The 25,575-nt window shown below is 36.2% G+C and overlaps 4 protein-coding genes across 5 annotated transcripts in view; 3 read left to right on the top strand and 1 right to left on the bottom strand.

Moving 5' to 3' along the window:
- LOC110463828 (zinc transporter ZIP4-like) overlaps positions 1 to 25,575 on the bottom strand; it is a 40,735-nt gene that overhangs the window by 5,535 nt on the left and 9,625 nt on the right. For both annotated transcript variants that reach the window (XM_021518710.1, XM_021518711.1), the window contains exons 2-6: positions 13,750 to 13,790; positions 12,884 to 13,059; positions 9,667 to 9,811; positions 7,074 to 7,129; positions 3,637 to 3,720 (exon numbers count right to left, since the gene is read on the bottom strand). In XM_021518710.1, the coding sequence (XP_021374385.1) occupies positions 3,637 to 3,720; positions 7,074 to 7,129; positions 9,667 to 9,811; positions 12,884 to 13,059; positions 13,750 to 13,768 (480 nt within the window). In that variant the 5' untranslated portion in view covers positions 13,769 to 13,790. The remainder of the gene's footprint in view (positions 1 to 3,636; positions 3,721 to 7,073; positions 7,130 to 9,666; positions 9,812 to 12,883; positions 13,060 to 13,749; positions 13,791 to 25,575) is intronic.
- Positions 14,004 to 14,540, top strand: LOC110463811 (histidine-rich glycoprotein-like). The gene has a single exon (XM_021518688.1). The coding sequence runs from the start codon at positions 14,004 to 14,006 to the stop codon at positions 14,538 to 14,540; it is 537 nt and encodes a 178-aa protein (XP_021374363.1).
- LOC110463810 (sarcoplasmic reticulum histidine-rich calcium-binding protein-like) lies at positions 15,562 to 18,414 on the top strand. The gene has a single exon (XM_021518687.1). It carries the CDS (start codon positions 15,562 to 15,564, stop codon positions 18,412 to 18,414), a length of 2,853 nt encoding a protein of 950 aa, XP_021374362.1.
- Positions 19,147 to 20,004, top strand: LOC110463809 (zinc finger protein 208-like). The gene has a single exon (XM_021518686.1). The coding sequence runs from the start codon at positions 19,147 to 19,149 to the stop codon at positions 20,002 to 20,004; it is 858 nt and encodes a 285-aa protein (XP_021374361.1).

Raw genomic sequence — 25,575 nt, 5'->3', positions numbered from 1 at the left:
CCCCCCTCCGAAAAATACAATTTGGTTCTATAGCTACACTTAATGTACTAATCGACAGACAGCGTTCATGACCAAAGTGTTGCCTCGCCCGTCAGGTTTTTGTTAAGTTCATGGGTTAGCAACAAAAAGAACAACTTTAATATCCATTTCTTGCCGATATCATTTGGTTGCATGGTGATGCTTGAATAAAAAATACTATTATTTATCACTAACAATTCATTATTAAGTAATTTTATCCATTCAATTACAAGTTGAATTTGCATTTTCATATTTTATTTAAACGTTTACCTTTACCGTGTCTTCATTAACAGACCGCATCAATTTATGCATTATGATTACAATGCACACGTGTAGCAGCTAACGAGGGAAATATTTATACAGGTAATTTATGCAATGCGTACACACTATACACAGACTTCTCCGGTTGTTTGCTGTCAAACGACTTGATGTCAGAAATATATCTGACATATTTTGTTGTTGAGCATAAATGTTAAATCTAATAAACGAACAATAAAACTGTAGAAATATAAGTGGTAAAACAATTTTAAATTCTCTTCAATCGTATATAATATGAGTTTATGTTAATATCCATTGCCGTAAGATAACATAAAACAAATCCTACCAAAACTTTGTATATATTTATATCTAATGTACATACGATGTGTGTTCGGGCTGCTGTTCATAGTAAATGGGTGTTATAATATAAGACGATGAGATGAAACAATGCTATACATAAATAACTACACTGTGGACATAGGGCAACTGTCGTGTCAACCTGGCTTGGTACTTATATACATCACCGTCAAACTTCACCTATAAAAAGCCTCCCCAGCATCGGCTGGTGATTGTAGGACAAGCACAGTGTTACGGATATTTGCTTAAGTATATTGATTTATTGACAAATGTTAATGATGATGGAAAATATGTAACCCATCGAAATATTCACTTGTATCCGAATTTAACACGATCTGGTATAATTTCTTGTATTCGAAAACAGTTGTAACAACAATGCTAATAACTGTGAAATTAAGCATATAGTCTAATTCTACTGACTATTGGTTTTATTAATTTAATAAAACCTTTAAACAGTTTTCGTTGCTGTGACAATGCCACCTTTATATAGCACTATGTCTATTGACCTTGTCAAAGATCAGCGTTGAAAATATATTACAACACTTTGAAAATATTAATTGAAATTTGGACTCTGTTGGCATGTTGTCAATGTGATTAAATAATTATAAGAAGTAAAATACCCAGAAATTCATTTCAATAATATTTACATAGACAAATCAATTTAAAACTATAAATGAAAACATGTACACATGTACTAGTATTTTCCACATTGTAACAAAAACTTGTAAATTCGGGGAAATTCCTGAAAAACCAGTAACACTGTAGATACATTTATATACTTCTCTGAAAAACGAGATGTGACTTCGTTGTCAACATAAATATAACATGAAGGTAAAGCAACAGACATCAAACGGAGATCATAATTGATAAGATAAAAATAGGAACACATTGGTCATTTACTGTACACTAACGCCCGTAGAAATGAATCGGATCATTTATCACAGTTAATGCGACATTGGCTGCTCTGCCGGGAAACTCCCTACATCGTCCATACGTTAATAGAGCAGGATTTATTATGAGGTTATTACAACAATTTACGTGACAAACTTGTAAAACGCGTGCTTTAATATATTCATAATGTTACGCAATGCAACATCAAAACAACATTGAAAGATCCGTCTGTCATATGATTTAAAGTACATTTTAATTGATTTTGTAAATTTAATTAAAATTACGATTTATCGTTCAGTCATAAACGCGATACGAACATTTAGTATAACATGTAGTACTATAGGAGTTAATGTACCTTAAACAATTTACACTGACAACATTGAAAAAGTACAAGGAGAGTAAGACCAGGCGTTTCGGAACGTTTTTTCTGCTTCCTCGTCGACACTCGTAATACCGACCTATGTCAATTCAAATAATGTAACGTCCTATAATTGACAACCGGAGTAGCAACAACTTAGCACAATAATGAAAATAATAACAAAAATCGACTAACAAGTTACACAAAGAAATGTCAATGACATCATGATGGCGACCAAAAATATTGCCCATTATTTTCATCAATCTGCATCTCTTGAACACTTTAAAAAAAAAATTCCGTCAGCAGATAACATATATTTAAAAACAAATCATGTATTAAGAGCAAGCCATTGGATACCAAATCCACAGCGACATGTAAATGCCTTAGGTGTAGGAGTAGGGTTGTTACTATCAAGAAAGGCAACGACCGAATCTTTGATTTCAAGTTCAGGAGGGTATCAAAGATTGACGTGTTAAATATGTTTTTGCTATCTAAAGGCAACACATAGTCGTCGTCTCTTGAAGTGAAATTGAAGACTTGGAAAGACGTGTGTACCAGTCCTGATAACCCCCTCAATAGCAAAGCATTCATTTCGCAGTACATAAGAAAATCATTCCCAATTTAATTTTCTTACTGATTTGATTTCCATTAAAGCTAAAATGAAATATTCTGAAACGATCACATTTGAATCACGGAAAATTTCAATGGCTATAATATTGCCTCATGTATAGATAATGGCTAAGGGCTAAACCTGACCGCGAGTACGATACATTATGCGAATAGATTTCTCATAGCTATCACATTTCGTGTTATTCGAATCTAAAAATTGCATGGCCTTAACCTTTTATTACAATTCATATCAAGATAATGTATTTCTAAAAATAGTGACAATCTTTTTATACTGCAATATGGCTGTTGACAGTTAATGCATTATTTGTGACACATCAACCGATAAATCTCCTCCTGGTACTGAAGTAGGTTACTGTAGGTCCTGAAGAAGATATATTGAAGGAACTGAAGTAGATACACTTAAGATACTGAGGTAGATACAATGAAGGTACAGAATAATTTTCAATATTCTACATGATATATATCGTTTAAATGATACACTTTCAATATTTAATAAAATGGTACACTGTATGTAATTTTCAGTATTTTTCAAGTTATTTTAGTTTTCAATAGTCTGTAAAATATAATTAAAACGATGCATTTTTATTATTCAATAAAACAACGTTGAAATACATAGTTTTTACTATTTTTGTAAAATAATACAAAGTTTAATAGTCCTATAATCTTAAAATGATACACAATTTTTAATATTCTATACAATAAATTAATATTACACCTCATTTTCAGTATTCAATAAAACTTTGTTAAAATGATAAAATGTTTTCAATTTTCCCGAGAGCGACGTTAAAATGATACATTGTTTTTATGTTCTTCAAAGCATACCTTTAAACGCTGATACCGGCATTTACACTATTGCAAATGGCCTTTTATGACCAACATAGACATGGTGTACATTTAATCAGAACTACAAATTTAAGTTTTCATATTTCATTGTTTCTTACATTTAACCCATTGTCAATGTTGAAAAAAAGACACATGAAAAATAATGTCGAATTTGAGACAGCAACCAAATGAATACCAGGACTTCCAGATTTTCATAATTAAACCTCTCTTTAACCAATTACATTTCTCAGTCTTAGCAATGCGTTATCATCAAACGTTTTATTTAATGCAACACAACTCACCTCGTCAAGCTTTCGGAATGTTTCGGGTTTTTGTTCACTGAACCCATTGCCCACGCCATCCATTATGTCCGTCTTGGCAGTTGTCTGGTGACAGAGACATATTTGTTGATATGCTTCAGTTATTAACTCGTTTTTCTTAGACTTGAAGCATTACAGGTAAAACTCATGCTTTACATTGTATTGAATTCCATGTCAAAAGAGTGTTTTGAAGTCGAATACCGAATATTTGAAACCTTGTTAGGGCGATGATAAAAATAACATTGCTATATGTGTTTGTTCAAACTAAAACATGAAAAGAGGGCGATGTTTTAAAAAATCTGCAGGTTACATGTAATTGCACTGTCTTATTCTTTTTTGTTTTTGGAAATACTTGTTACAAGATTTCTTTTTAAAATCACGTTGTTGAGTTATCATATTAGTTTATGACATGATACATTTCTCGATTGACATGATGCAAAATGTATAAAACAAATACTCAGTCTATATCGCTTTGAAAAACTGAATTCTACAGTAACGGTTGATTCGATAATACAAAATAAAAACAGTATATTTCTATCTTTATTTTTTTAAACGTGGTTTTGTGACATGTGGTTTATATGTTTGAGACACAGTCATATTAGGTCCTCCTACGCTAATGTTACATGAAGTGGTGTCAGTTCTCTTCGCGTTACCGGATTTATTATCTATTAATGCACATAATATGTATAACGTGCAAATAATCAAGGCTTTACACATTTTACAACTAGTTTGCGACTCTTACTTTATTACAATTAACAGCATATTTAATTATCCGGGAAAAACTTAAATGTACACAAATTACATTTAAATTGATTAAATACAATAATACAAATTTGAATGGTGGATGTTCTCCATGTTCCCGAAAGACTTATTTGTTTGTCCCATAACTTCTTGTTCTGATACTGCAAGGGTTAAGCCATGGAAAAAGATTTTTTAAGTGTATTATAGTAATGCCTTTATCCAAAACACAAGGCACCTTTGTCATCCTTAATACATTATGGATCAAATATTCTTTATACTACGAATGGCAATATGTATTTGACTGGTGCAATGATGACATATCCGAAAGATACAAAAGTGTATTATATATATCTAGCTAAGCTAAAACCAACAGGACATGAATACCTCAAAAATGCTAGACTCAACAGACGGTATAATAAAAAACCATCGAGTGAAAAAACCCAGATCCACTTGGCGAAGGACTAACTTGACCGTTCACCAACGGTGATTGATAGTGAACAATGCCGGCTAGTTAGTTCACTTCGCATTCAATGTTAGAGGGCCTTTTATTCGAAAAGAATTGCAGAATGTGGTAAGGACCATAGACAGCTTTTTAGACGTACCAAAACATCAAACCCAGCTGACCTTCTAAAAAAGAACTGTCCAACAAGTTATGTGATTATTTTCTGAAGAAGATCAGCACGATCAGTAGAGCCATTGACAAAGCTTTCACCAACAACCCAGGAAAAGTTGCACAATATCATCATTACCTAACCATCGAAATCGTATGAGCTAGATCTGTTTCCCCCAACCTACTAAAGCAATGTCTTGAAGCACGTCAAAAGTATTCTTATGGAGTGACTGGTGACGCACTATACTGGATAGTATTATTTGAGTGAACGACGAAAGTGTGTGCCATAGGTTCTACGACCTCACATGAAAACATACAAGATTTCGGGGTTCCTCAAGGGTCGGTGTTGGAACCACGAAAAATATCGGCAATATTCTAAACCTATCGGAGAGAATCGTCAACGCTAAAGCCTTCACTATCGTCGTTATTCTGACGACACACAAATTTACATGATTATCAAACAACAGGACAGTTTGAATACCATATCAGAAATTCTGTAGGCTTGTCTGACAGACATCAGTTCCTTGGATAACGGCAACATTTAAAGCTTAAGCAGGGAATCCGGAACGCATTGTCTTTTCGAAAGCACATCATACTAGTGTTATATGCATTGCACTGGGTCCATATACGATGCAGGTCCCAGTATAAAAAATGGTGTACACGTATAAGGCATTGAATGGAACAGCTCCTTTTTATTTACAGGAACTTGTCACCCTCTAACAGCCATCACGATCACTGCAGTTGGAGACAGAAATCGTGTTGGGTGTCCCAAAATACGTACTGTGACCTAAGGAAAACGATGCTTTGGAATGGTTTCGGCTATGCTTTGGAAAAGCTTATCATCTGCTTCCAGGAAGTCAAAAACGCTGACTTAACTCCAGAAGAATATAAACACACACCATTTTACGTCTGCATTTTAGGATCTTTTGCACATACGTCATCTACACACTAGATATGGATATAGAGATATATGTATTGTTTCCTTGTGTATAATGCTAATTGTTTCGCCCTTTTTAACCACTATATTTATAATTGTCACTGTAAAATTAATATTTTTCATGTGTTGTAAAGAGCATTAGAGAAATTTTGCAAAATTGTAGGGCACTATATTAACGTTGTATATTATATTATTACTATTATATAGGGCGCTATATCAACGTTGTATATTATATTATTACTATTATATAGGGCGCATATCAATGTTGTAAATTATATTATTACTATCATATAGGGCGCTATATCAATGTTGTAAATTATATTATGATTATTTAATGTTCTGTAGATAACACATTGGTAATACCGAAATAATTGATGATCTTAATAAAATAAAAACAAATATGAAATAACATAAATATAAAAAGTACGGTCGATAATATTAACATATATCATAGATATAATGTAAAAGGTTTCATATACATCTCTGCCTTTACATAACACAGATCATGTGACCCAGCTGTTTGATACATCACTTAAGTTTTGATATATGATAAGTGTCTTGCTGCAAAATCTAATAAACATGAAAAAATAATAATTCAAGTACTGTATAACGCCTATTTAAGTTCAGACAAATATTTTTATAAGTTGAAAATCTTTAACATTAATCTTCTCGAAGGTTATTAATCATTACCTGTCTAACCTCTATTTAACAACATACGACAACGTACATTGCATATAGCTACATTCCACACATACATGGGCGGGGTTTTCGGTATTGTTATGTGCATATAAAAGAGGGCAATCGATTTACCTTCAGGCGCTTTGGTTTTCTTTTAAATCATTTGATGATAGGATTCTTATTACAAATGAATATGTAAAACATAATAACTATTTACATAGATAATATTGAAAGCGGATACTATATTCAGTATATGCAATCGCAAAATGTGTCGTAAAAGCGACATACAGAACCGAATCTATTGGCAGGAAAGGGACAACGCTCTCCTGATATACATAAGAATCTGATGGTAGACATTGTGAATGCTGATTTAAATATATTAGATAATGTAGACAACCTGAAATTATGCCAACCTTACAATTGTTGTAGCAATTTGATGAAGGATGTACTTACTCCTCTTGCGTGTAGTGTTGCCATGATAACCTCCAGGATGTAAAAAGCATAAATACCTGGTAAAATAGATATACACATGTTAGGCAATAGATATTTGCCTATTGTTAGTATGTTAACAACTGCTGACATTTGAGCATTGCTAAATATTATAAACCTATAAATTGATATTTATAAATCCTTGATCAATTATAATTACCAATTAATAAACGGTAATAACCTACCGGAAGACGTTGTATCCGCTCCAAATATAAATGCTTTTAAGAACAGAGTAGATAAACTTTGGCAGAATGAAAAACTTTATCATAATTATAAGGCAAATTTAGATAACAATGAACTTTAACTTTATATCAAACAATTGTTTAATTTTTGAGTCCATTGTAGAGGAACTCTATCGGCTCATGTATTGAAAAATAATTTTACCTTTAACTTCAACACTTTAACTTTAACTTTAACACTTTAACTTTAGCTTTAACACTTTAACTTTCACTTTAACACTTTAACTTTAACACTTTAACTTTAGCTTTAACACTTTAACTTAAATACTTTAACTTTAACTTTAACACTTTAACTTAACAATTTAACTTTAACACTTTAACTTTAGCTTTAACACTTTAACTTTAACTTAAACACTTTAACTTTAACTTTAACACTTTAACTTTAACTTTAACACTTTAACACTTTAACTTTAACACTTTAACTTTAACTTTAACTGTCTGAATAATAGTAATACCCTGTCGCTTCATCTATATCCGAACAATAAATTTGGACGACGTGAATAGAAAGCACCGTTATTATTGGTCAATGACAAAGTAGTGTCTTCACACTGAGAAATGATCACTTTTGCTAACTGTCAATGCGTAAAAGAAATCACTTTTATTAAGTAGGTAGAACTTTATACGATATATCACTGGCAAAAATGTAATAAATAGTTATTACTTTATTGATTCAAAGTAACAATCTATGGATTATTAGTTATAACCTGTTGACTGGTAAAAGTTATAACGCTTTTCAGTGGGAATAACATTAATATCAAATCATATAATTGTTTTATTATTTAATTTTGATTGAAAAATTTGTTTGGTTTCAACTGTTTATGTTTGGTTTAAAGTATCAAATTAAGATTAAACTTGCAAAATGTGTTACAGGTAGCACAGTGATAAATCTAGTAAAATGTTTGTATTTATAGAATGCCTCAAAAATCTTTCGTTTCGGCTGTTTTGCAAGATCTCCTTAAGGCAGTAGGACGCGCCTATTCATAATGGCCAGTGGGTCAAATGTCGTTATTGTAAAGTACACTCCAAAAGTACCGTTTGATCTGAGGCTAAATAGGGAGAGGGTCAGCGAGGGATATACAATAAATATTTGATTGGTCTAAATTTTGGTAATATTTACCTTAATCCTAATTTTAACTGTTTAATTATGATACTGCACAAAACAACTTGTTTTCTTAATATTTTTTCCCCATTTAATCTCAATTGATGGGTTTATGTATAGGAATATAATTTTTTCAATTTGAATTCCATATGTATTTCTCAAGTGCACGACTACAAGTTCACTGTAATGAAAAAATGTCCAGTCACAATTACTTGGAGTTCAAAATCTCTTTAAATTGTGAGGCGAGAACTCTGCTTTATATGACGTCATAGGAAATGACAATACCAGACTCATACATTTCAACTTATCGGATTTGTTCTTGTATTCGATTATCTTGTATTATAGATTTTCATTGGTTAAAATCCTATAAATTCTATATTAGAAACTTATATTTCAATAGTTCCCGAAATATCAATAGTTAAAATGTTTTAACGATTGCAGTTAATCATCGAATTATTCAGTTTTAAATCACAACTATGACAATGGTATAATATTTATTGTTAACAATTCCAACAGTCTTAGGATTGTTACGTCCGTTTTGACATGAACTGTACATGTTATGATAGCATAGCAATGCCTTTGGCCCGGTAGACAGCAGCTGTTGAATCACAAGTTTAATGAAATGTATTTTGCATAAATAAGGGGAAATATTAAACATGCTTCATACGTATTTATAGTGATCCTTTCAAATTTTAGATTATGTTGTTCTATTGGCAGTACTTTTCACCTACGATTTTATACAAATGGGTTTCTTTTTACTTGTCTCCGCTAGGAGTCAATCACAGTACTTGTAAAATGCTGTACTGACTGAACGAAAATGAATGTGTCTCAAGCCGAGTAAGGAAACGGCTAGAGCTCTACCAATGAGACACCCCCTCGCCTAGCCAGCCAGTAACCGACCCCACGGTTAACCAACAAAAGCTAAAACAAATTGAGATATTTGATAGGTTTTTGTGATTATAGAGTATATGCATTGGTTTTACAAGTAGATTTCAATAATAGTCTCACACAGTTAATTGAATCGGTCATGAAACGATCATGTATGGCCCCTACCCACCGTTACAACCAATTTTGCACTGTGTCAGGTTAGAATATCAAAATCTAAGAGAAGTAAGCAATCTTTTGAAAGGCGAATATCCGCATCTCAATATTTAGTCGTGGCATATGTTGAATTGCTTTTTCTTTAACATTTGGTTGATAGTGTACATTCCTTATTTACCTGTCAGCACAATGAGACAGTACCAGACGTACGGTTCCACGTGTATATCTTCACCGTGATCATCGTGATCATCATGATCATCGTGATGTGTGTCGTTGGCCATGTGATCTTCTCCTTCTTCATTGTGATCGTGCAGGGAAAGTGCCTACAGTAATAAACATACACGTATCAATGGATAATTCGAGTATTGTGCATGCAATGTGGTGTATAAACAAACATATCTCAGTGTATGCAATATGATTTAACAAAGCTGTGTTGTATACCATCATGCATTTCAATCATGACGTAAATCATTATGCGACAGACATCGTCCTAGTTATAATGTCATTTACATATTTAGTCAACTTTAGTTAAACCCAGCTTAGTACTTTTGGAATTTGAAAATTCTTCTATAAAATTTGTGTATGGTTTACGAGTGACTTAACATTTTCTAACCAAACATTCCTTCTTAGCTTAAAAACAACAAGACTTATTCAGCCATTTAATCTGAGATGTATTTTATATACCCGAGTATAGACGAAGTATATTTATCTGATCCTTTTTATTTCCCTTCTCACTTATCGCCATTGAAGTTAAATACAAAATTTTCCTTCGTGTTTCTCTCGATATGTTGACAATCCCCATGTATAACGCAAACATGTTGCTGAATAAACGGTGGCAGTACAACCGTTTTCATTTCATGTTGTTTAATTCGATCTATTGGTTTGCCGACAGATAAGTTGATCCGAGCCAGCAAGAAAGTACGGCCTCAAGAAGCAAGGGACTTTAATAACAAATGTCCGTATACAGAAAATGAACAGGTTCCTCAGACAAGGAATTATCATATTCAAATTGCCTCATCATATTTTATACTTGAAGTCATATAATTATATAGCGTATCAGCTAAACAATAACATGTTATTTTCAAATGATAACAATGTTACGTTACAAAACGCTGAGGCATAAAAACATCACAATTAGATACATTATACCAATGCAATATCACAATAAGCTAGTTCATAGAATGTAACGTCACAATAATGAAATTTATAATAATGTTACGTCACAATAATGAAAGTGTATAACAATGTTACGTCAGAAGAGCCCAATCCATAACAATGCTATGTCACAATTAGCCCAGTCATAACTCTGCAAAGTCATACTATGCCAAATCTTCACACTGTTTGCCACAATAAGGTATGTTTATCACAATGTGTCATAAAAGTTTAAGCCATGAAAGTGTTATGTTACAATGAGCCATGAGTTAAACATTAAATAAGCCAAAGTATAACCATGTCAAGTCATGATAGTCCGAGTCATAACAAATAACACCACATGATAAGTCATAACAATATTACGTCTTAGCAAGGCAAATTACCGCAATGAATGAAACGTGCAAAAACAATATTATGAAATTGTCACTGGCACAGCGAAACTTCATTTTTATATCTAAATGACTGTCCGCCGTGAAAGGTCATCTTCTGATACACAGTAAAAAGACCTGAAAATAAACATAGGTGAAGTACACATGTATGTATATACTTGTTAACATATACAAATGCGTCCAGGCCCCGGGCGCTGTGCCACACGTAAACGTCTATATATGGCACATTAAGTCATGCGTCTGAAGACTGCATCACTCTCGTTCTCTGTGTATATGTATACATGTTCCCGTGATATTATCAATGCTGATGATAATGCCAAATATACCTGGACTTTGAGTGTCCGCTTTCAGTTAAGTTAAAACTTTGATCGGTATGTTAGTAAACTAGAAATTGATGTTTATTTCCCCCAACTCATTTGAAAAACCACGAGTTGTTTAGTTGAAGCAATATGGTGATAAGTGTGTATACCAGAAAACGTGTTTTTCAGTCTTAATTTCACCATGTTATTGTGGGATAAGTGTTAATAACTTTATATTTCAACACTTTTGTAGGGAAAATTATAAAACTAAGTTGCGAAACAAAGTCATTAAACCTGGTCTCAGTGCGTTATATTGAAGATCTTTTATTTTAACGACAAGGGGCGAGTACACAATTTTCGATATGAAAGCAATGATTAAATCCTTTGAATAATTCACATTTTTAAATAGTGGTCATTACAATTAATTTCATTCATTATATCGTGTTGTTAATTAGAACAACATTTTAAAGACGTTTGTAAATGATCTATATTTCTCGACAAAAAAACAGCAATGGAATGAAATTCGGGGTTTCTTTTAAACACTATTGATAAAAAGTACACTTCTCCAATTTTCCAAAACCAAAATAGTAGAATCACATAGTACAGAAGATAGCCTACTGATCGGCCTCCAGAATGTTGGCTAATACTGTCCGTTCGAGGCACATAACTTAATGATTAGTACGAAAATTGAAAAAAACGTAATGAAATGTAAATAATTGTCCAATAATATTTTTTTGTATTGTTTGTGTGTAAGAATATATTTGATTTAGGGAAGTTAAGTGATCAAGTTAACTTTTCTTTAATTGAAATGACCAAATGGACGCCTCCCTATCGTATTTCTGATATTGCTTTAATAAACTGCCCTGAGGCGGGGTTTCTTGGTGTATATTTATATAGTTATAGAATTAAAACGTTTCAACCAAACGTTCAGGCGTTTAGTTCCTTTGTTGATCTCATATTAAATAAGCGATTTATAGAAATGACCCTTTATGGGCATCAAAATCCCTTTTAATTAAGCGTCAAACTAAATGTTTCGCATGTTTCACAACGAGACACTTCTGTATATAGAGAATCCCTAAATCACGGGGCCGTAAATTCACCTTATATGCATCTATCCTTTTTTTCTTATTGTGACAGATTAGCAGCTTTAGAGAATTTGTCCATCATTATGTAAACGTAGTGAGTGACGTCATACTCATGACTTGACAATAACTGTGTGTATGTGGTGCGGGTATTTAGTTTTTATCTTACTATATAATTGCTTATAATATTTATAAATCATTTATACAACACACGAGTGTTTAAAATCAAATCAATATTGCATAATTTATAAATTTTAGATATGTTTCATTATTTCATCAATATGAAATTACAAAACAATAACAACAATATTAGATAATTAAAAACAAATGTATATATATTTCATTACTTCATCTAAAGACCTCAAAAATAATAAGACAATAACTTTAAAACCAATGTCATTGATATATATTATGCATGTAACAACAGATCGTATAAGTTTATAACAATTATAAATATTTAAAGAAAATCTTACTTCCGGTAGGAGATGGAGAAGTGCATCAGAAGCCAAAGTGCCGACAGCCAGTCCCATGAATACGGACAAAATCACGTGATACGCGTTGTGATGTTTCCTGGCGCATGGTAGCACAAATGCCCCGCCTAGGGAGCACAGACAGCATAAAATGTTGGCTAACGTGCCATACCCGTAAACTGAAAATAATAGAGACTAGAATGATTATTGTTACCAATGTCATTCTTGACGATATTGTGAAAGGAAGCAAACCTGGATTACAGGTAACTTAGCCAGTGATCTACCTATCGAACAACTAACAGGCGATCTATCGGTGGTGTTTTTATTCACACAATTGCAGTCAACTATGCATTTCACACATTATAGTTAATGTGTATGCAGCTTTAACAGTAAAGCGAAAAAAACAAATGAGCAAAACATAAGGATAGTTAATGCGATAGTTTTTGCAGTTAAGAAACTGAAAATAACTTTTGATTTTATTTCAATGTAAAAACAATTCATATTAAAAACGTTGTTCCATCAGCAACTCTGACCTGCGTAGTAGTATGAACAGTTGAAAAAATTGTAGTTCCCGCACAAAACTTTCATCCCCTACATGCTATCACATATTCGACTTAAATTATTTCATAAGGATAGCCAAACATTAGTATCGCAAAGACAAATAAAAAACAGACAACGATTGGTGTTTAATAGCATATACTTCGACAACGTGTGTTGTGATTAGGTGAAAACAAATCGCTGAGATATATCTTTCGATGAGAACAATTAGGCAAACGAATGTTTTTTTTATAACTGCAATAAGACAAATTCAAATACATTACATTTATTAAAATCATTCTTATCAATTAACCATAAATGATTTTACTTACTTTCTGCATCAGTCGGCATTCTGATTGGTCAGGTTTGAAATCTGCAGAATATAAAGGTAATATCACAATCTTAATATAACAAAGGAACTTGGGAGACATAGCATAGCGAAAACACCAAAGGAAATGACAGACAAACCACAATGATGAACATATAGCAGTAAAACATAGCGACAACACACATGATAAAGACAGATAAAGTCTAGGCACAACACACAAGGACGGACATAGTACAGTGACAACGCACAAGAACTGACATGATACAGTTACAATATAGTACGGAAACGACACATAAGACCTCACATGGTAAGGAAACGACACACAAAGACACACACAGTACGAAGACGACACATAGGGGAGCGCATAGTACGGAGACGGCACATAAGGACGAACTTAATACGGAGAAGACACATAAGGAAACACATAATACGGAGACGACCCATAAGGACGAACATAATACGGAGAAGACACATACGGACGCACATAACATTGAGACGACACACAAGGAGATACATAGTACGGAGACGACACATAAGGAGGAACATAGTACGGAGACGACACATAAGGACGCACATATCATTGCGACGACACACAAGCAGATACATAGTACGGAGACGACACATAAGGAGGAACATAGTACGGAGACGACACATAAGGAGGAACATAGTACGGAGACGACACATAAGGACGCACATATCATTGAGACGATACATAAGGACGCCCATAGTACGAGGACGACACATAAGGACGAACTTAGTATCGAGACGACACATAAGGACGAACATAGTACGTAGACGACATATAAGGACCCACGTAATATTGAAAAGACACATAAGGACGACATAGTACGAGGTCGACACATAAGGAAGCACATAGTACCGAGATGACACATAAGGACGCACATAACATTGAGACGATACAGGACGCACATAGTACAAGGACGACACATAAGGACGAATATAGTACGGAAACGACACATACGGACGAACTTAGTAAGGAGACGACACATAAGGACGCATATAATACCGAGACGATACATACAAACAAACATAGTACGGAGACGACACATAAGGACGCACATAGCATTGAGACGACACATAAGAACGCACATTGTGCTGAGACGACACATAAGGACGAGCATAATACGGAGAAGACACATAAGGACGCATATGATACCGAGACGACACATACGAACAAACATAGTACGGATACGACACATAAGGACGCACATAGCATTGAGACGACACATAAGGACGACGAATATGGACGAACATAGTACGGAGAAGACACAGAAGGACGCACATTGTGCTGAGACGACAAATAATGACGCACATAGTTCGAGGACGACACATAAGGAAGCACATAGTACCGAGATGACACATAAGGACGCACATAACATTGAGACGATACAGAAGGACGCACATAGTACGAGGACGACACATTAGGACGAACATAGTACGGAAACGACGCATAAGGACGAACTTAGTAAGGAGACGACACATAAGGACGCATATAATACCGAGACGACACATACAAACAAACATAGTACGGAGACGACACATAAGGACGCATATAGCATTGAGACGACACATAAGAACGCACATTGTGCTGAGACGACACATAAGGACGAACATAATACGGAGAAGACATATAAGGACGCATATGATACCGAGACGACACATACGAACAAACATAGTACGGATCCGACACATAAGGACACACATAGCATTGAGACGACACATAAGAACGCACATTGTGCTGAGACGACACATAAGGACGAACATAATACGGAGAAGACATATAAGGACGACGAATATGGACGAACATAGTACGGAGAAGACACAGAAGGACGCACATTGTGCTGAGACGACAAGTAATGACGCACATAGTTCGAGGACGACACATAAGGAAGCACATAGTACCGAGATGACACATAAGGACGCACATAACATTGAGACGATACAGAAGGACGCACATAGTACGAGGACGACACATAAGGACGAACATAGTACGGAAACGACACATAAGGACGAACTTAGTAAGGAGACGACACATAAGGACGCATATAATACCGAGACGACACATACAAACAAACATAGTACGGAGACGACACATAAGGACGCATATAGCATTGAGACGACACATAAGAACGCACATTGTGCTGAGACGACAAATAATGACGCACATAGTTCGAGGACGACAGATAAGGAAGCACATAGTACCGAGATGACTCATAAGGACGCACATTGTGCTGAGACGACAAATAATGACGCAGATAGTTCGAGGACGACACATAAGGAAGCACATAGTACCGAGATGACACATAAGGACGCACATTGTACCGAGATGACACAGAAGGACGCATATAATACGGAGACGACACATACGAACAAATATAGTACGAAGACGACACATAAGGAGGATCAAAGTACCGAGACGACACATAAGAACGGATATAGTACAGAGACGATACATAATGACGGATATAGTACGGAGACGACACAAAAGGACGGATATAGTACGGAGACGACACATAAGGACGGATATAGTACGAAGAAGACACATAAGGACGGATATAGTACGGAGACGACACATAGGGAGGAACATAGTACGGAGACGACACATAAGGAGGAACATAGTACGGAGAAGACACATAAGGAGAGACATAGAACGGAGACGACACATAAGGACGGATATAGTACGGAGACGACACATAGGGAGGAACATAGTACGGAGACGACACATAAGGAGGAACATAGTACGGAGAAGACACATAAGGAGAGACATAGAACGGAGACGACACATAAGGACGGATATAGTACGGAGACGACACATAAGGACGGATATAGTACGGAGACGACACATAAGGACGGATATAGTACGGAGACGACACATAAGGACGGATATAGTACGGAGACGACACATAAGGACGGATATAGTACGGAGACGACACATAAGGACGGATATAGTACGGAGACGACACATAAGGACGGATATAGTACGGAGACGACACATAAGGACGGATATAGTACGGAGAAGACACATAAGGACGGATATAGTACGGAGACGACACATAGGGAGGAACATAGTACGGAGACGACACATAAGGAGGAACATAGTACGGAGAAGACACATAAGGAGAGACATAGAACGGAGACGACACATAAGGACGGATATAGTACGGAGACGACACACAAGGACGGATATAGTACGGAGAAGACACATAAGGACGGATATAGTACGGAGACGACACATAGGGAGGAACATAGTACGGAGACGACACATAAGGAGGAACATAGTACGGAGAAGACACATAAGGAGAGACATAGAACGGAGACGACACATAAGGACGGACATAGTACGGAGACGACACATAAGGACGGATATAGTACGGAGACGACACATAAGGACGGATATAGTACGGAGACGGCATATAAGGAGGAACATATTACAGAGACGACACATAAGAACGGATATAGAAAGGAGACGCCACATAAGGACGGATATAGTACGGAGACGGCGCATATGGAAGAACATAATACGAAGACGACATATAAGGAGGAACATATTACGGAGACGACACATAAGGACGGATATAGTACGGAGACGACACATAAGGACGGATATAGTACGGAGACGGCATATAAGGAGGAACATATTACAGAGACGACACATAAGAACGGATATAGAAAGGAGACGCCACATAAGGACGGATATAGTACGGAGACGGCGCATATGGAAGAACATAATACGAAGACGACATATAAGGAGGAACATATTACAGAGACGACACATAAGGACGGATATAGTACGGAGACGACACATAAGGAGGAACATAGTACGGAGACGACATATAAGGAGGAACATAGTACGGAGACGACATATAAGGAGGAACATAGTACGGAGACGACATATAAGGAGGAACATATTACAGAGACGACACATAAGGACGGTTATATTACAGAGACGACACATAAGGAGGAACATAGTACGGAGACGACATATAAGGAGGAACATATTACAGAGACGACACAGAAGAACAGATATAGTACGGAGACGACACATAAGGAGGAAAATAGTACGGAGACGACACTTAAGGAGAAACATAGTACGGATACGACACATAAGGTCGGATATAGTACGGAGACGACACATAAGGACGGATATAGTACGGAGACGACACATAGGGAGGAACATAGTACGGAGATGACACGTAAGGAGGAACATATTACGGAGACGACACATCAGGACGGATATAGTACGGAGACGACACATAAGGAGGAGCATAGTACGGAACCGACACATAAGGAGAGACATAGTTCGGAGACGACACATAAGGACGGATATAGTACGGATACGACACATAAGGACGGATTTAGTACGGAGACGGAATATAAGGAGGAACATATTACAGAGACGACACATCAGGACGGATATAGTACGGAGACGACACATAAGGAGGAGCATAGTACGGAACCGACACATAAGGAGAGACATAGTTCGGAGACGACACATAAGGACGGATATAGTACGGATACGACACATAAGGACGGATTTAGTACGGAGACGGAATATAAGGAGGAACATATTACAGAGACGACACATAAGGACGGATATAGTACGGAGACAACACATAAGGACGGATATAGTACGGAGACGACACATTAGGACGGATATAGTACGGAGACGACATATAAGGAGGAGCATATTACAGTGACGACACATAAGGCCGGATATAGCACGGAGACGACACGTAGGGAGGAAGATAGTACAGAGACGACACATAAGGCTGGATATAGCACGGAGACGACACATAGGGAGGAAGATAGTACAGAGACGACACATAAGGCCGGATATAGCACGGAGACGATACATAAGGACGGATATTGCACGGAGACGACACATAGGGAGGAAGATAGTACAGAGACGACACATAAGGACGGATATAGTACGGAGACGACACATTAGGACGGATATAGTACGGAGACGACATATAAGGAGGAACATAGTACAGAGACGACACATAAGGCCGGATATAGGACGGAGACGACACATAAGGACGGATTTAGTACGGAGACGGAATATAAGGAGGAACATATTACAGAGACGACACATAAAGACGGATATAGTACGGAGACGACACATAAGGACGGATTTAGTACGGAGACGGAATATAAGGAGGAACATATTACAGAGACGACACATAAGGACGGATATAGTACGGAGACAACACATAAGGACGGATATAGTACGGAGACGGCATATAAGGAGGAGCATATTACAGAGACGACACATAAGGCCGGATATAGCACGGAGACGACACATAAGGACGGATATAGCACGGAAACGACATATAAGGACGGATATTGCACGGAGACGACACATAGGGAGGAAGATAGTATGGAGAAGACACATAAGGACGGATATAGTACGGAGACGACACATAAGGAGGAACATAGTACGGAGACGACACATAAGGAGGAACATAGTACGGAGACGACACATAAGGACGGATATAGTATGGAGACGACACATAAGGAGGAACATAGTATGGAGACGACACATAAGGAGAGACATATTAAAGAGACGACACATAAGGAGAGACATAGTACGGAGACGACACATAAGGAGGAACATAGTACGGAGACGCCATATAAGGACGGATATAGTACGGAGACGAAACGTAAGGACGGATATAGTACGGAGACGGCATATAAGGAGGAACATTTTACAGAGATGACACATAAGGAGGAACATAGTACGGAGACGACATATCAGGAGGAACATATTACAGAGACGACACATAAGGACGGATATATTACAGAGACGACACATAAGGAGGAACATAGTATGGAGACGACACATAAGGAGGAACATAGTATGGAGACGACACATAAGGACGGATATAGGACGGAGACAACACATAAGGACGGATATAGTACGGAGACGGCATATAAGGAGGAACATATTACAGAGATGACACATAAGGACGAATATAGTACGGAGACTAAACATAGGGAGGAACATAGTTCGGAGACGACACATAAGGAGGAACATAGTACGGAGACGACACATAAGGAGGAACATAGTCCGGAGACGACACATAAGGACGGATATAGTACGGAGACGACACGTAAGGACGGATATAGTACGGAGACGGCATATAAGGAGGAACATTTTACAGAGATGACACATAAGGAGGAACATAGTACGGAGACGACACATAAGGACGGATATAGTACGGAGACGGTATATTAGGAGGAACGTATTACAGAGACGACACATAAGGACGAATGAACATAGTACGGAGACGACACATAAGGAGAGACATAGTAGGGAGACGTCATATAAGGACGCACTTGGTACGGAGAAAACACATGAAGACGCACATAGTACAGCGACAATATACAAGTTCGGACATAGTACGTCGACAAATGAGAAAGACACAGTATAACGGCAAAATAATAGGACAGATATGAAAAGCAACAACATACATGTAAAAGGACAGAAATAGCAACAAAGACAATACGCAAGGACAAACAAAACCGAAACTGAACTTTGAGACAGAATAAAAGTAAAAGGAAAACTTCATGAACCTTCAACGTCACGGAAGAAAACCCCTGGCAGTTCGCATGGGGAAACTATCAAGTTCTAGCTGTGACATTCGTCATGATGTGTTCTGTCAATTCCCTGGAAGTATGTCGGTATGCAAAAACACAGACATGAAGATAAACCATAGCGTCAACACACAAGGTCGTGTATGTTTTAATGGCTGCTAGGCGATCGACGACCTTGTAGACTGGCGTCTATCAGACGCAGACTGATGATGAACTAATACTCGACGCCTAAAAACCCCGACATATTTTAAAAATCAAAATGAACCACAATGCCACTTTGCAAAAAGATGTGAATAACTTAATCGAATTCGGAAAGTGTTGAACAAATCTGTCGGGCGGAAACTTTAAATCATTTTGCATTTATAGAAGACACGAACAATAATATATTTAACTTTGCAGCTAATTCATTTTGTTATATGTTAACATCTTTATGTACTATTTAACATCCCTCGAAATACTTGCTGTTGCGCAAGAATCTACACGTATCTGTTTTATGACTTTTATATTTAACGTTATATAGGTTAATTTCGTTTTACTGACAAGTATTCTGCCACAGTTTTACAATTTAAATACTAAACGTGCTGTGCAAACGTCTATTCACTATTTCGATTATAAGGATACAAAATGATGAACAAGCTAAACGTCACGGTAAACAACCTAATTACAAAATTAACAGGTGTGACAGTAAGTACCGAGTATCTGAGGAATGCGTTCCAACATTCTTTCACGATACTTACATCTCTTACGAACGTGTTTACTATTTAAGTACAATGTACCTGTATTTATAAGTCAAGAATGAGCTATCATAATTGCATTGGCAAAAATGATATGTTGATATCTTAGGGTCAACAGCATCGTGATTCGAACACTAAATCAATGAAACTAGGACAAACGAATTGAAATGATTTGCACGGAGACCCTAGATCCGTACAAGGAGAACGCGCTATATAAATCAACGTCAAGTTCTAGTAATGTCACGTTCTCAATGTCAGAACTGGGGCAGGGAAAACAAAACTACAAGTCACACTCATTTACAGCACAATTATGGCGACTGTAAAGGTTGCCTCTTATCTTTATCAACCTGTATATTGCCCAACCTTGGGTTGTAGGTCTGTTCGACAGCATTCGACAACTTTCACGGTAATCGTGATATTCCGAGCAAGCCAATGAATGTCAAATCAACTGCGATGTGTTAACACCGTGGATGAGATAGTAAGTGGTGTAATAATAAAAACCGTTCGCGATCATTTTAAGACAACACATATTGAAAATATGTGATATTGAAAACGAAATCGAAGAACTTGACAAGATGTATGTTACCAATCCTGAGTAGTCTTTTGCCAAATTAAATCTCATCTGAAAAAAAGATAAAACAGGTCGACAAAGAGAGTGACACAGTTTGTTCCCATTGATGCCGGGAAATGTTATCTTGTCATCGAACTCGAAATTTAAACATACTGGTATCAATGAATCCTAGCATTCTTTTTATCAATCCTTAGTATTTTTCAGCTTTGCTTTTATCGGGTGCCCCCAACCGCAATTCTCTAAAATATATACCAGATGTTTGTATCCTCACCTTGTTTGCTTTCTTGGAACAGGAAGAGAACGAAGGCGTTCCTTATGTTTGGTATGAAGTATGGTAGGTAACAAAGTAAAACGTTCGGTCCCAATAAATACATTTTGTGGAAAGGATTTTCATTTTTATTAAAAATCAGCATCCACATGTTTGCGGCGATCCCTAGCTTCTATATTTGTTATTTGTTCATTTGACGACATGACAGCCTCATTAATTGACAATATTTTATTAAAACGTTTTGTTTCTTTACACACCACCGTTAAATCACGATTGATGGCTTTGGAGAAATGGAGTAACACACACACATGTGACTGCACCTTTAAACTTTAACCCTTTCACCCCTATATAACTTTAGTAGACTCTACCATGCATTGATTTGGATCAGTCCATTATGGTCTACAGTGGTGAAAGGGTTAAGCGATACTATATCAAAGAAATGAATTACACCGTATCATACAGCTGTGTTGTCCTTCTAGGATCGGGGATGGTAGGGTCTGAAACGTTCGAAATCCAAATAAGTCAAAACTACAGTTGAAACAGAAGGAGAGGTGCGCAAGGAGCTCAGATCTAACACTATTCGTTTGATGCGGAACATATACATATGGAAAAATACTTCGAGAAAAACGGGGTCCTCGAGTTAAAAGAGTTCGGGATAACGAGGTTCAACTGTACTGTATTAATAAATTACCAAGAAATATGTTTTTTCTACGACACGAAGTTGCCTTGTCCATAAGACTTTAATCACCATACATGTATCCATGCCGCTTCCTTATGAATGCTGTTGCAATTCTGTTCGTTTTATTGCATTGAAAAACTAATAATCAGGATACACACAGTACAAAGTAATTTCATAACGTTTTCATAACTTTCTAAAGGGTCTGAGCTCTGGTATATGGAAGGCCGTCAAATATCTAATCGGAAGTTAAAAATACAATTGAAGTTTTTATTTTGAATCCAAATAGGTAATTTATCGAATATTTATAACTTGTCATTTTAAATCTCAAAAATGATCTTTGTACGGTATATTGTTTTTATACTGTTTTTACGATTACATATGAGTAGAAAAGACAATCGTGCTAAGTGGTGAAAAAATCTTTTCTATTTCATCTAATACCACTTCTATTTATAAAGATATTCCCACACACAACATATATAGATTTGTATATAAGTTGTATATTGGTACAGTCAAGAACGTTGTTTATGTGCGACGCACTTTCCTATCGATAAACACAAGTTATCTACTGGGTGTTTACAAAGTGATGACAAAAGTGTGGTCAACAAGAAAAAAACCAATAAAATACAAACAAAAAACAAACAAAGCGACTAGAATTACAGGAAGTTACTACTGCTATCTGCCTGCCCTCCTTACGGATGTGGAAAATGGATAACAAACACATGCATTTTATCATATTTTTTATCTTGTCATATGTTTATGCAAGAAGTGACAAGTGTTCCAAGCCTACTGGGAGGGCAGTCTCTAACCTCGACACGATGTAACTATACCTGGGGACCACACAAAATATCTCCCGCACATAAATCAAGGCACATTCACACAATCTATGTATTAAGTTGGTTTTTAGAAAACCAATAGGAACAAAAGTAACAGATATTGAAAGTTGTTGTTGTTTACATCCTTAGCAAAGTTACAAATTTCACAAACAACAGCTACTGGGAACTCAGTGTCTGAAAGGTTCACCGGTTTTATTTGAAGGAAACAGAGTAGTTTTCACTCAATCACCCAGCTATTGTGTTTTTTCATTGCCTTAGGTAATAACTAATTCATTATTTCCAGAATTTCAACAATTGCCTGACCTTTGAGAACACATGACTATACAGCCGTGACAGGCTTACATAGACGACATTTTATGTAATACTGTTTATCAACTTTGTACCACGACTTTGCGTCCTTGATATGTTGTACATTTTAAAATCCGTATGAATCGTGATTCTTCGTCACTAACCTCTTTTCTAAACGTTTGCAAGACAATTTTAGCCTTTTTTGGTAATGTAAAATATCTTTCATAAATGTATTATCAATACGAAATGAGTTTGGAGATTGTGCAAATATTTATAATTACAGCATTACCTGCGAGTTATGCAAGCTTTTATGTGTTGATAATTATTGCGCCCCATGTTTTTTTCATCTGACTTCATTATATTCTATAACTGCAGTTTCGGAAGATGTTTGCATTGAATTTTGCAATTCAACGAGACTGGATATATGAAAGTCTTCTCTCAACTTCATATCAAAAGTAAAACAATTAAATATAGAAGAGTTTTCGTGAAATATAGAATTATGCAGACCAACAATTGATAAGTCGGCATGTTCTAATGACAGGCGCTTTATATATTGAAGAAGTCTAATTATCGTCATATCTACTTGACTTCAAACAATAAAAATAAAAAATATTTTTTTGCTGTGATTAATGACCACTGATCTTTGGTAAGCTTTTGACAGGAGACATGATGAGTACCACACGCGGTGACAGTTGCCATTATTAAGGGTGCCACATGTGGTGACATAAGATAAGACGACGGTTCCATAGGTGGTGACAGGAGAAATGATGACGGAAGTCACATCTGGTGACTGGAGTGTTTAACCTTCTGTATCATTTATTTCTCTCTCCATTTGCTGTGGTGTTTCTGTTGCTTTTGTTAAGTGTCTTGCTGTGGTGGTCTTTTAGATTCGTAGTATCGACACGAGTTACGTGATGTGATAACAATGTATTTTTTCTTTCGCAAGACAAGTAGGTTAGCCACATTACATAACTCCAATAACTTCAAACGTCATATATATATATATTATAAGTTTTCCTTTCATTAGAAATTCATTCCGAAGCTGTATGATACAATAATTGAATATTTATTCAAATGTCTAATTAACTGACACTACAATTATATTATCATAATAGGCATACTAAACTATATTTGGTAAGGACGTTCATATCCCTGAACCGAACGTGCGTATGACACGAGCGCAGTGTATACTAACATCTTACCAAAGGATCATCATTTGCATGCGTCATTCATTTTCATGGCACACACTCTCTGCGAAATAATGATAAGAAAAAATACGCAGATGAAAACTTTCACACCTACCATAAAAACAGCCAGCATATGATCAGTCAGAACTACCTGTGATATAATCTGTATTCAGCTACATTGTCCATATATATGTAACATTTTACATATGTCTGTAACTGCATGTACCTGTTTATTATAATAGTCAAACACAGCTATAGGCAAACCTGATTAATCTGTATGTCCATAACTACCTGTAAAACCAGCCTGTATATAGGTACAATACACCGGTCTGAACATACACTAAAACCTACCCCTACACCACCTGTCTGAACATACACTAAAATCTACCCCGACACCACCTGTATAAAACTACACTAAAACCTACCCCCTACACCACCTGTCTGAACTTACACTAAAACCTACCTCAGATACCGCCTGTATAAAACTACACTAAAACCTACCCCCTACACCACCTGTATAAAACTAACCGAAAAACTACCTCAGACACCGCCTTATAAAACTATACTAAAACCTACCACAGACACCGCCTATATAAAACTACACTAAAACCTACCCCGACACCGCCTGTATAAAACTACACTAAAACCTACC

Source organism: Mizuhopecten yessoensis, unplaced genomic scaffold (assembly GCF_002113885.1).
Source record: "Mizuhopecten yessoensis strain PY_sf001 unplaced genomic scaffold, ASM211388v2 scaffold10933, whole genome shotgun sequence".
NCBI classification, from domain to species: domain Eukaryota; kingdom Metazoa; phylum Mollusca; class Bivalvia; order Pectinida; family Pectinidae; genus Mizuhopecten; species Mizuhopecten yessoensis.
The sequence above is the reverse complement of the archived record's forward strand: the minus strand, read 5'-3'. Positions and strand labels throughout refer to the sequence as shown.